The sequence below is a fragment of the Armigeres subalbatus genome, chromosome 3 (genome assembly GCF_024139115.2).
Source record: "Armigeres subalbatus isolate Guangzhou_Male chromosome 3, GZ_Asu_2, whole genome shotgun sequence".
NCBI classification, from domain to species: domain Eukaryota; kingdom Metazoa; phylum Arthropoda; class Insecta; order Diptera; family Culicidae; genus Armigeres; species Armigeres subalbatus.
Window position 1 is genome coordinate 163,737,659 of NC_085141.1, and position 14,179 is coordinate 163,751,837.

At 40.7% G+C, this 14,179-nt stretch overlaps 1 protein-coding gene across 1 annotated transcript; it reads left to right on the forward strand.

Moving 5' to 3' along the window:
- The first annotated feature begins 6,893 nt into the window (after positions 1-6,893).
- On the forward strand, positions 6,894-7,995 carry LOC134220667 (trypsin-7-like). Its single transcript, XM_062699767.1, has 4 exons — positions 6,894-7,193; positions 7,260-7,490; positions 7,557-7,660; positions 7,732-7,995. Exons 1-4 carry the CDS (start codon positions 6,894-6,896, stop codon positions 7,922-7,924), a joined length of 828 nt encoding a protein of 275 aa, XP_062555751.1. The 3' UTR covers positions 7,925-7,995.
- The last annotated feature ends 6,184 nt before the right edge of the window (positions 7,996-14,179 follow it).

Genomic DNA, 14,179 nt, shown 5'->3' on the forward strand with positions numbered 1-14,179 from the left:
CCTCGGTTGAAGGAACGCCGGGGCACGACCGGTAGCTCGACGGAAAATTATGGTTTAATTAACTCAAGCCTCCATAAAGGCTGTTGCTGGCTTCCTCCGGTGGATTGAAAGACGGGTTGTTTTCACTTAGGCAATCTTCTTGTTATGGACTGTACAATGTATGAAAACTGAATGAATGAAATTTTTGATTGACACTTCTTAAATAGTTGGCAGATGACTGGGTTCCGTGTGCTGGTTTTGAGAATGATGGCTAACTGGGCGTGGCTTATAACTCGTTGTCGTTGGCTAGACTGTCGGCTTCTTGGGTGCATGTTCGATCATGTTCACAACGGTGTGGTGAGAAAACCAAACACAAACGATGTGGTGTGTGGAGGGAAAGGGTAGGCATTAGGCTGGTACCGGAGCCGATATTCTCGCGGTGGCTCGATGATGGTAGAAAGGGGAGAAGGGTCTCAAACAAACTGTTTCGCGTTGGCGCGAACACTGCCTTTCTCGCATTTAGCCAAGACACCAACATTATATGGCGCTTATATAGTTCGATTCCATTTTCTTGATAACTTTTAAACGCAATGGTTTATCGTGATCAAATTCAATAGTGATCAACAAGGCTTTGTCTCCTATCTAATGCAACTTGTTGCGAGAAAATCGGTTAAGAATTACTATGTGAAAAAGTAGCTATATTTTTTGGTTTTCGTGTGCACACACACACACATACACACGGGCAGACAGACATTTGTTCAGCTCGACGAGCTGAGTCGATTGGTATATAACATCATGGGTATCCGAGACTTCTATAAAAAGTTCGATTTTGGAGTGAAATGATAGCCTTTCGGTACAACAAAAAGGTTTTCTCTCCCAACGGAAAAATCTTGCGGGGACTCCGAAAAATTCTTTACAGGGTTTTCACCATACACGCTTAAAACCAATAACACAGAGATATGCTTGCTTTACACAAAACGGACCTAATGCAGAACAACCCCTAGATGAGCGACAGTTACACAGGCACAAAAATGCCTCGTACGGTCGTGACAACGGTCCTTTTTAACATGTAAACGTTTGCACAGATTCCTTGTTTCATGAGGAACCAAATATTGTTGAAAATATTGAAATCCAAGCGACAATAAAACCACACGAGCTATTTTTGTGGCTGGGTCCGTTTTGTGTGAAGCAAACATATCTCTGTGTTATTGATTTTAAGCGTGTACTAGCCTGGACGGCCTTAGAGTTGAAGAGAAAATCGTGTTGAGTGCTTTTGTATTGGATTCACAATCACAAGTATAATCAAGTAAAACAAGAGATGGTTCACTTGCAAATGTTGAGTTAATTCTATAAAATAGATTTGACAAATAGTCGAACTTGCCATCTTTGGATTAGTAGTGTACAGAAATTATTTTTTAAGGAACACACCCCCTGAATATTGCACTTGAATCACAACCACAAAATTGCAGTCATCAAGCTGCAGCAGTGTGAAGACAACTATCCCAAAGATAATAACTGACTCTATATTTGATTCATTCAACCTACAGAAACGCTAGTCTCTTATCTCCACCACAGCATACGACTTGCTTCCGCTATATTCATATCTGAAGATCTCTTAGCCAGACGAACACAAAACATTTGACAATTGAAAGATTGATTTCAAATTTCCAACGTTGAAATTTGAATGATTTATTCCTTTTAAGTTATGATTCATCACATAAAACGTTGCAATATTTATTAAAATTTTCAAATGTATTTGCGTTTAGCTCAAATTTTCCCATATAAGGATGATTTTTTTCTAAGTTCCTTTATTTGGTAGGGTCAGGCGTGTATAATATTTTACGGAGCCACGATTCATTGTGATATGTCTATTCGATATCATGTTATTATGGAAGGTTAGTAAGTGTGGGACATAAGCCAACGTACTCGTGATGACTCGAGGTTAAGATTACAGTTTTAAGGATGGACGAGACTTAGGATTCGGGAACAGGGAGTTTCTGCTGATCATTCGGGCATTTGGCGTCAGAGACGGTATGGCGTATAATTGTGCTCTAGTAATGGTTCGACTGGGAGCATCTTCCGGATGGCCAGAGAGGCAGAGACAGCACGAAAAAAAAAACTTTGAGGAAAGAAACAAATTAAAGAACAAAAAAATAATGATAGCCTATATACAGACCATATCACGATCCCTTAAAAACATCTCTTATCTTCCAGAAGAGTAGTTTACCTCGGGCCACAAGGGTATCCAATAACTGCTCTCTGATACAATCCAGAGGCACTACTGGTTGAACCCGGAGTTATTCCTGGAGGAAGTTCCGAAGGAATTCCTGGAGGAACACCCGGAGGAATTCCTGGAGGAACTTCCGGAGGAATTCCTGGAGGAACATCCGGAGGAACATCCAGAGGAATTTCTGGAGGAACTTCCGGAGGAATTCCTGGAGGAACATCCGGAGGAACTTCCGGAGGAATTCCTGGAGAAACTTCCGGAGGAATTCCTGGAGGAACTTCCGGAGGAATTCCTGGAGGAACTTCCGGAGGAATTCCTGGAGGAACTTCCGGAGGAATTCCTGGAGGAACTTCCGGAGGAATTCCCGGAGGAACTTTCGGAGGAATTCCTGGAAGAACTTCCGGAGGGATTCCTGGAGGAACTTCCGGAGGAATTCCTGGAGGAACTCCCGGAGGATTTCCTGGAGGAACTTCCGGAGGAATTCCTGGAGGAACTTCCGGAGGAATTCCTGGAGGAACTTCCGAAGGAATTCCTGGAGGAATTTCCGGAGGAATTCCTGGAGGCACTTCCGGAGGAAATTCAGGAGGAATTCCTGGAGGAACTTCCGGAGGAACTCCCGGAGGATTTCCTGGAGGAACTTCCAGAGGAATTCCTGGAGGAACTTCCGGAGGAATTCTTGGAAGTACTTTCGGGGGAATTCCTGGAGGAACTTCCGGAGGAAATTCAGGAGGAATTCCTGGAGGAACTTCCGGAGGAATTCCTGGAGGAACTTCCGGAGGAAATTCAGGAAGAATTCCTGGAGGAACTTCCGGAGGAATTCCTGGAGGAACTTCCGGAGGAATTCCTGGAGGAACTACCGTAGGAATTATTGGATGAACTTCCGGAGGAATTCCTGGAGAAACTTCCAGAGGAATTCCTGGAGGAATTCCTGTAGAACCTTCCGGCGAAATTCCTGGACGAACTTCTGGAGGAATTCTTCCAGGAAGTTTCGGGGCATTTCCTGTAGCAGCCTTCAGAGGACTTGGAAAATTTCTATTGCTTGAAATAAGCTCACGCTGACCAACGCCGTCGGACTTCTTGGATTCCGGAATTTCGTCAAATATCGATTTTCGAATTCAATTAATCGATCTTGATTGATGGACGCATATATTGCACGATTTTATTGCTGAGATCCCCACGAAATAGTCATTATCCGTAATTTTGGTCCGCCATCTTAAATTTTAAGACAAAAATCGATTTACGAATCGCGTTCATCGATCTCGATTGATAGACACCCATATTGCATGGTTTCATTGTTAAAACGAAACTGTTTCAAACTTGAAATTTCCAAAATGGCGTCAAATATCGATTTTTGAATTCTATTCATCGATCTCGATTGATAGACACCCATATTGCATGATTATATTGCTGAGATCCCCACGAAATAGCAATTATCCTTAATTTTGGTCCACCGTATTGGATTCCAAAATCGCGTTAAAATCGATTTTCGTTCAATCAAAGTTAATTGCCTATTTCCGGGGATTAAACCACCCGACTTGGACGTTAATTTACAATGTTATGGAAACTCATATGTGAATATGTACGTTATGTGGAAGATATTGATTTGAAAAATGTATTGGAGGTAACCACTTTCCCTTCGATGGGACTCGAACCCATGACCCTACAGTACGCTAGACTGGTGCTTTAACCAACTAAGCTACGAAGGACCTCCGTCGGCCTTCGCAACCTAGCGGCTACTGAACGAGCTCGAGATTCCCAAATTGGACGCATAGTCAAATCACTCGCAATCCATTTCTCAAGCCAATACTTCCACATGTGTATTGTACACGTCCACATTAGAGGAGCGTGAGTATTTAGAATGTCTGGCGGCTATACACATTCTTCATCAGCAACGGTACTGATCAAGTGAGGTTGTGTAAGCATTTGCCAGTCGGTCGTCAAGCTCAGACCCGACCGCATTGCGTAGGCAAGAGCACGCAACTCAGGTTCAGTTCAATCAAAGTTAATTGCCTATTTCCGGGGATTAAACCACCCGACTTGGACGTTAATTTACAATGTTATGGAAACTCATATGTGAATATGTACGTTATGTGGAAGATATTGATTTGAAAAATGTATTGGAGGTAACCACTTTCCCTTCGATGGGACTCGAACCCATGACCCTACAGTACGCTAGACTGGTGCTTTAACCAACTAAGCTACGAAGGACCTCCGTCGGCCCGATTTTCGTATTCTTTTCGATAGATAGACACCTATATTGCCTCGAGATATACAAACGATCTATGAAACCATTATTCTTCCAAAAAATATAAATTAGTTTTTCCCTTGAAAAAGATTTATTTATATGTTTTTATGGATTTTATTTTGTTTTGAAACACGTGTATAATCCACAATCCACGTGATAAGCGGCTTTTTCAAAAATCGACCAAAAATCCATTTTTTTACGATTTTCCCGTGTTCTCCGACCTTGAAGTTGAGCTTGACTGACTACCAATAGTTGCTACTACATTATGACCAGATCAGCTGTTCTTGGACAGAGAAAACTAATAGATGTTTGCTTGGGACAAGCACTCATCTTCAATGTACACGTGTACTGGTGGATCACATTTGCTAGGTCACACTGGCGCCTGCCAAGTCAGAATGCAAATTAATGTAGGGAAGGGGAAGCAAATGATGATGCAATCACTCGCCCACTAGAAGCCGAATATACGTCGGCACTTGCCACGAGTTCAAGCGGAATTTTGTTGCAATTTTTGGAAGAGGTTGACGACGGGCAGAGGTTCGTCTTGATTAACGAGTTGCCCAGCTAATGTGATAGGAGATAGCAATTGATGGAATTCTAATTGGATATACGAAACGAGTTTTTCCGTTTATTTCCAATTCTAGCAGTTACTTCTAGAATAGTTTATGTGGCGAATGAGGCTTAGCTTTTAAAGCCACGTAAATAAAAATACTACTACTAGTACTAGAATAGTCAATTTAAAGGTATAGAATAGAAATAGAAACGGTGTGGAAGTCCATTTCCTGTTCAAGCAATTGCTGGAACATGAAAAATATTGAGAAAGATACAAAGTAGGAGGAATGGGACGAGCCTAGGATTGAACCCATGACCTCCTGCATATGAGGCAGAAGCGATGGCCATATGACCACCAAGCTCGTCTTGATTTTCACGTGTATTTCGACCTTTTTAAAAAAAAACGCATTAAGAACTTTTCGCGTAAAAAAACCACTTAAATCCCAAAATCCGCGTAAAATAGTCTTCTTAAACGCGACCCCAGTGTAAGTAGTATTGAAAATTTAATCCTATTTTTAAAGTTGATATCAGGTGGCTTGTAAACTACACCGCACACGAGTTTCGTTTGACTAAGCTTGATGAATGCGTAGTCAATTTCACTATCCTTTCCAAATTTACATATAAAGGAAAATTTTAAATCGGATTTTATGTATGACTAGATGAACCAGTCCAATCTCGCTCAGGTTTTGCTTTCGATCTGTCAGTCATACTTTGAATCGATATCAGTTCGAATTTGATGGCTTTCTTTAGAACCCATGAGAACGTTGCGTTTAGAAAGAATCCAACTCCTGATGCAACTCCCGTGTTTGATTTCTGTTGCAACGATTTATAACCATTGATTGCAACAGACTTTGATTGGAACTGGATAGTTTCCACCGCAATTCAGCTTTGGCCAAGATATCAAGTACAGAATTTCCTAATAAACAAAGATAATTCTCAATATTATTTGGAAGACTACGGACAAGACAAAGACGAGAACATTTCTCAAACAATGATTTACTTTGAAAAAGAATAATACGAACCAGAAAGATTATAATTTAGGTGTTACACCCGCATTCTCACCTACTACGTCGACTAATAATATTATGTTAGTTGGTTTCACAACAATTTGTCTTGCAATTCCTAAACTAAGATATGTTGTCTTTCAGCCATCTTGGCGGCAACCAACCACATGCTACGGCGCTGCCGAGATCTAATATTGGTAAGTATAACATCAGAATAAGAAGAACAACCTTTTGTATAATTTATTAACATATAATCCGAAATACAATCCATGGCCTTTGGTTATCCTGGGTGACCTTTATTAAATAATCTGGGTTTTCCCGTACTGCAGTTGTGAAATCTCCGACATGTTTGTCACAAAGCATACTGTACGTCAAGACCACTATGAAGACAGTTCGGCTCGAAAATCTATTATGACTGATGAAAACTTTCTCCTAGACAAGTAATTGAAATAACCATATTGTACTATAAAAAAACATTGCAGTTACATTTGAACTCGGAAGCAGTGTGACAGTGCATCACATTACGAGCAGGCAATGTAACACAAAGTGGAGGTATGATTCTGGAAGAAGAATACTGCATAAAAATTACCAATAAGGAAAAACGCGCATAGCTAATGGTGAATTTGGACAATCCCAAAGAAAACGGTAATAAATGTTTCAGATGATATCAGTTCATACTCGAATAAATAGACTTCCCATAAACGTATCTAATCACACAGAAGGGGTTACGTACTGACATCGATAAGAAAATGATAACTTGAAACAATCATATTTGCTACCGTTCCATTGAATTTCGTTTCATATGTTTATGCATGATTCGTCATTACAAAATTATAAATGAGATTAGTAATAGGGCCCAACAGCAGTTGGTAGCAGTAGTTTGGGCAAGATGAAAGTGTTAGCAGTATTTGCTTTGTGTGTAGCTGCAGTAGCTGCAGGTCCTGAGGAGGACGTCTGGTTGCAGTTCAACAGACGTATGCCCGGTGCATATTATAACCTGAAGGAACCAATTGCGAGATCCCCAATAACAGGACGAGTTGTCGGCGGCTTGGATGCTGATATTGAAAATTTCCCATACCAGCTGTCCTTGCGTCGCAGTGGATCTCACAGCTGTGGTGCATCAATAATCTCCGATAGATGGGCTCTATCGGCAGCTCACTGCACGTATCCATTGCCAAGTGTTGCCATTGTGAGCTCTTACGAATTTCAACATATTGTGGATTTCATTTTGTAACATTATTATCTATCTCTGCAGATTACACTTCGTGGAGGTTCTTCCAACCGTCTGGAAGGAGGCACAATATTCAATGTCGAGTTGATTGTAAACCATCCCCAATATGACGACTGGAACTTGGAAAATGATGTATGCGTTCTCCGCACTGAGGAATCACTTCAAGGACTGCACATCACTCCCATTCAGCTGGTACCAGCAAGCACTTATTACCCAGGAGGGACACGTGCTGTTGTGTCTGGTTGGGGTCTAACGGTAGCATGTTTTATTGATCAACATTTCAACATCTATGCTTATTCGGATAAATCAATCTACTTTCAGAGCGTACCTGGATCTCTGCCAGTCACGTTACAAATGGTTGACATTCCAGTGGTCGATCAGGAAACATGCAGTGCTGGGTGGCCAGCCGGCTGGGTCACTGATGAGTAAGTGTATTGCGATTGAACAGCTAATACGACAGCGGGAGAGGCATTTATTGTATTGTATTTTACTTCAGCATGATTTGTGCCAGCGAGCCAGGACGCGATGCCTGCAATGGAGATAGCGGTGGCCCACTGGTTACTGGAGGTCGTCAGATCGGTATTGTGTCGTGGGGAGCCACAAACTGCCTCGGTAATGAACCTGGTGTCTACGCACGTGTGGCTTTTCCTTTGATCCGTAACTGGATCGCGGAAACAACTGGAGTTTAACGTTTTTACAAGGCTAGGAAAACTTTAATAAAAACATGATATTTTGTAAATATTATTATTTATTAAGTTCATCCCGTTTTTTTTATAAAAAAATCGATAGGCATTTCTGGCTGCGGTTCAACAAAACCATTCAAAACGGTGATTCGCTTTTGGAAGTAGAAGGAATGACGGCTTTGGCAGGTTTTGTTCTATTATTGGCAGGGGTTTTTTTATGACTGACTAGGCTCAAATTTGGCCTAAGCATTCTTTGCATATCAAAGAATATTGTGGCCAAATTTCATAAAATTTGGTCGACAAAAACCCCCCTGCCAATAATAGAACAAAACCTGCCAAAGCCATCTTTCCCCCTAATCAAATCTTAAGCGAGGAGGATTTTCTTCCTCTTCATTGACATTACAACCACCAAAGGAACATTGTTACCTGGCACCAAATTGTTCAATGAACAATTCCACTGTTATATAAAAGACAGTCAAAAGTTCAAGCATAATTTAAAACGACAGAAAATTAAGTGTGATCCACTTTACAAGTTCTTTGTTTCAATCATACATCAGAAAAAACTTGATTGATTCACCTAGCGGTGTTGCTGCATTTCTGCTGCGTTGGAAAAGATAAAATGCAAATAAGAAAAATCTGAAACAGCACTGATAGGTAGATTAGACACATCACTCACATTTGGTTATACTTACTTTAAGAATACAGTCGAACGCAACTTATTGTGAGCTTCCGGATGAGTATAACTGTCAAAAGCATAATTTTTCTAAACGTTTTAAAATATATTTCTATGTATTTTGGCCATAGTACCGGATGCATTGTCAGATCAAGTCGATTTCACTGCGCAACAAATTATGAAAAAAAATCGCTTCAAGATGTTTTCAAAAATTAACTGAGGCTTAAGTGATCCGGATGAAAAAAAAATTGAAAAAAAATGGAACTTCAGTTATTTGGCTCCAAAATCCAAGTTATCAACCCGGCACTGCATACATGTGTCTTCAGTATTTTCCCCGTTTTTCAATTGACTTTGATTTTGTTTTACAATCTCTGAAATGCTAATAGACATCCTACAAAAAGTATTACTACCGATGTTCTAGGTTCTCCAAATTATCCAGGAGTTTAGATAGATCGGTCTTCCGGGTAAACTACAGCTGATATGGAATCGAAGTTAACTGTTTATGTCCATACAGGCAGCTCGCAGAGTCCAAGGGTATTATTTACAATTCAGTTTTCCGTGCGCAAATGTTCTAGGTACTCCAAATTGTTCTGGAGTTTATACCGTTGGCAGTCATCTACATCTGGTTAAACCGTTAGCATCCCATCAAGGCTATACTGTTCAAAAAATATGATTTACAATACAAATATGCAAGAAAGGATGCTCTAGATTAATTGCTCCCAGCATGTATACTATCATGGGCTGCACAGCTATTCTGAACTGTTGAAGCAGGCCGCTGAATATTTGGTTCTTATTCACTTGTCATAAGATGAGTAAGACAGAGACCGTCTTCAATGTTTCGCACATGCTTCTACTTGGCTCATTAGGGACCCCAAGCTTTGGTTAATTTTTTTAATGCATCTTGAAGGACAATGAGCGGTAGTGATGAAATTTTTGAAAAACAATAGAACGCGGCTTTGAAATCCAGAACGACAGTTTGTTTTGAGTCCTGAAGATGTTTAGTCCAGTAGGAATTGATCAGTTGTGAAAAATCTCACTGATTTCTTTCCCGGATCATGCTTCAAGGTACAACCAAAAATTAATTAAAGATTGGGATTCCTTATTATCGGGAGTAAAGAAATATCTGGAAAAAAATGGAATGCGGCTTTACAATCCAAAACTAAAATTTGTTTGGAATCCTGGAGATATGAGCGAAAACGGAGAGCTGTTCGCAGAATTTTGTGGTACACAGTTAAAAATTCTGAAAATTACACGCCATGGAAATATTTAAACGCTTATTTCTGTGTCCAATAGCCTCTCATTTTACATCCAACGTTTTCTTGTATGCAATATTTAATACAAGCTCCATAGTAATGACGACCTGTAATTTTAAAAAGTGATGTAAAAATGAGTCGAATTGAACGGAGCCTTTTTGTTTCATCATATATGCTATGACATTTTTATACTGTGTAATAACGACATGGTGATCGGGGGATCGCTCTTCCCTCAACGACCGGTTCACAAGGTCACGTGGGTCTCCCGTGACGGCTTTACAGAAAATCAAATCGACCACATCTGCACCAGCCGATATCGCTTCTGATCATCAACTCCTCATCGGCGAAATACGCCTGCGCATTGCGCGGATTCGTCGGCAGGAGGATAGAGAGTTGGACGACGGTTCAACACACCCCGACTGGAGGATGCCAAGGTGAAACGGTCCTTCGTTGAAGAACTGGAGACGCGTGCTGCAGATATTCCGGAAGGTGGCAGCGCGGAACACCAATGGACCGTCATCAAGAATGCCTTCATCGCTACCAGCGAGAACAATCTGGGCGAACTGCGCACCCAGAGAAAACAATGGATCACCGATGAGACCTGGAGGAAGATAGAGGAGCGGAGAGAAGCCAAAGCCGCGATAGAGCGATATAAAACCACAGGAGCCAAAGTCTTAGCCCGTCAACGATACTCGGCTCTTGAGAAGGAAGTAAAACACTCCACGGGACAAGCGACCATGGGCAGACTCTCTGACAACCGACGACATTCGCCTCCTCTACGATATCTCACGACGCTTAAGCGGAACGAAGATGAATGCAACGATGCCTGTGAAAGACGCGAATGATCAGTTATTGACCGACCCAACTGACCAGCTGAAACACTGGTTCGAGCACTTCGAGCAACTTTTTCAAGTGCCAGCCAGGCTACCACCACCTCGGCATGATCTGCCTAGGATCCGACGTATAACACGCATCAATACCGAAGCTCCATCACTGCTAGAGATGCAAACAGCCATCCAAAGCATGCAATCGAATAAAGCCCCAGGGGTCGATCGCATATCAGCCGAGATGCTCAAAGCTGACCACATGACATCCGCTCAACTACTGCATCGTTTATTTCGTAATATCTGGGACATCGCTACTTTCCCAGTCCACTAGATGCAAGGTATCTTAGTGAAGGTACCCAAAAAGAGTGACCTGACTGTATGCAATAACTGGCGAGGCATTATGTTGCTGTGTACCGTTCTCAAAGTTCTATGCAAAGTCATCCTACTCCGGATTCAGAATAAGATCGATGCGACTCTCTAGCGGCAGCGGGCCGGATTCCGTGCCGAAAGATCCTGTGTGGACCATATTGTCACGCTCCGTATCATTCTGGAGCAGGTCAACGAATTCCAAGAGTTCCTTTACTTGGTATACATTGACTACGAAAAAGCTTTCGACCGTCTCAATCAAAGATTTCGAAACCTTGAGAGTTTCTGTTGAAACAAATTTTGGACAATTCTTCTTTTATTGCTGCCTATTTGCCTTTCCAATGCAATGGGCAGCAAAGGAATTTGTTGAGAGCTGATCTTCAAATTCTAACTCGCAACAAATCTAAATTTTTCATAATTGGTGACTTCAATGCCAAACACTGTTCATGGAATAATGCTCAAAACAATTGTAATGGAAAAATTTTATTTGAAGATTGTTCTGCGGGATATTATACTATTCAATATCCCAATGGACCAACTTGTTATTCTTCCAGTCGAAATCCTTCTACAGTTGATTTAGTTTTAACGGATTCAAGTCAGCTGTGTGGGCAATTGGTAATTCATGCTGACTTTGACTCTGATCACCTTCCTGTGACGTTTGGAATCCCACAAGAAGCAATTAATAATCCAATTTTTTTATTATCATAGAGCTGATTGGGAATTATAAAACGTATATCGATAGGAATTTTGATGTTGATATTCCTCTCGATACCAAAAAGGATATAGATACTGCTCTCGTATCTTTGACAAATTTAATTGTCGAAGCCAGAGGCATTGCAATTCCTAAATGTGAAATTAAATTCAACTCCTTTATTATTGACGACGATCTTCAGCTACTGATCCGTCTTAAAAATGTGAGAAGAAGGCAATACCAAAGAACTCGAGATCCCGCGTTGAAAGTTATTTGGCGAGATTTGCAAAATGAAATTAAAAAACGTTTCGCTATTCTGAGAAATACCAATTTCGAGAATAATGTCTCGAAGTTGGATCCCAGTTTGAAAACCTTTTGGAAATTAACGAAAATTCTTGTTAAAAAAAACCTCAAAAGCCAATTCCAGCGCTTAAAGAGGGAAATTAAATTTTATTAACAAATGGCGACAAGGCTCATAAACATGCTCAGCAGTTCGAGAGTGCCCTTAATTTTAGTCTAGGTCTTACTAGTCCAATTGAGGATCAGGTTACACGGAGCTTCGAAGACTTTCTCAATCAAGAGAATGTTTCTGACCCTTCGTTGGGAACTAATTTAGATGAAGTGAGATTTATTACTAGAAAATTTATTCCAATTCCTGCGTTTAAAGAGGGAAATAAAATTTTATTAACAAATGGCGAAAAGGCTCATAAACATGCTCAGCAGTTCGAGAGTGCCCTTATTTTCAGTCTAGGTCTTACTAGACCTGTGCGCCGCCGCCGGCGATTTTGGGTCGGCGCGCCGCCGATCATAATTTTGCCACGCCGATGACTAATCGCAATAAAAAAAATCAATTAACTTGAGTCGAGTAAAATAAAAGACACTGGAGATGGCCTTACAGAGACGAAATACGTATTTGTAAGACAATACAACGTGGTGGAATTGATTGGAATAGTACTAAACTCGTGTTATGATTGTTGTTGTTAGTTAGTTGTTAGAATGTTGTTGAGGTGAAACTCGTCAGAATTCAATTTCAAATTTACCTCAAGTGATGGTGCCTCTAAGACAGTGTGGTGACAAACATTGGATAATTAATTGGTTGGTTGATTAGTTGTGAATTTGAATTAGGCTGTATGCATGAGCATGAGCATGATTGACCGCCCACGGTTGCTACTCCGTTATTGCCAGGTCAGCTGAAGTTATACAGAGAACCAACAGATGAAGTTTGGGACTAACATCATCTTCAATGTGTAAGAACTGGTGACCCAAAAATAAGCAATACCAGCGCCGGCCGTGTCCGAATGCAGGTCAATTAGGGAATAGGTAGGAAATTGTTGACGTGATACTCGCTTTGATAGAAGCCGACGAGTCATCTGCACTTCCACGAGAGATCACTGGGATGTTGGATATATGGGGTAGGGAGTGTGGCAGGGTTCGTTTTGGTAAACGGTATGTCGTGTATAGCGTATAGTTTGATCGATGAAAACAATACTAATTTTTTTGAAGGCCGCACAAAGCAGAACAAAATTTCGGTGATCGGCTGATCGTTCTGCTTACCGACAAAGCAGAATCAAACTATGATGACCGGCCGATCGTTCTGCTTACTGGAGAAAACATGTCTAGACGCGATTTAAACTTTTACTTTCTAATTGATTTACACACACGCTCGAAGCAGAACAAAATTTCGGTTACCGGCCGATCGTTCTGCTTACTGAAGAAAACACGTCTAGACGCGATCTCCGATCGTTCTACGTCCAATTGAATTTGAATTAGGCTGTATCTAGTAGATTTAATCTACTAAGTAGAATAATACAAAAATGTTAAAATGGTCTTTGGAATTCGTTTAAGCCAAAGCCTAATTCAGTCGGGCACCTAAATCTGTAGGCAGTGTTGTCCTACACTCTGTGCAAAAAAATCTGCTCTTTGATTTTACTCGATCCAAACGATTCTACAATCTTAACTAAGTAAGTGCAACTAATAGAAGGCTATTTGCATTTTCTAAATGTCCATCGTTTAGATGGAGTAAAATCAAAGAGCAGAATTTCTTGCACAGAGTGTAAGACAACACTGCCTGCAGGTGACTCGCAAATTATGTTTGTTGTGGCACATAAGCTTTTGTGAAGGCTTGAATTCATCCCCAAAGCGCCAAAACCACTTGGTATATTTCCTAGTAGATTCCTCCAGATATACCTCCGAAAAGTTTCAATAAAAAACCTTGGAAAATTACTTTATGTATTCTTCTGAAAAAGTCTTACAAAATTTCTCCGAAAATTCTTTCAGAAATTCCATTACGGATTTCTTCAGAAAATCCTTCACGAATTTCTTCAGGAAATTTCTCATGGAATGCACACAAAATTTTTTTTTCAGTAATTTCTATGAAAATGTTGTTAAGAATTCCTTAGCAGAATCGTTAAGGAATTCCTTCGGAAGTTTCTTTAGCGATTCCTCCGGATA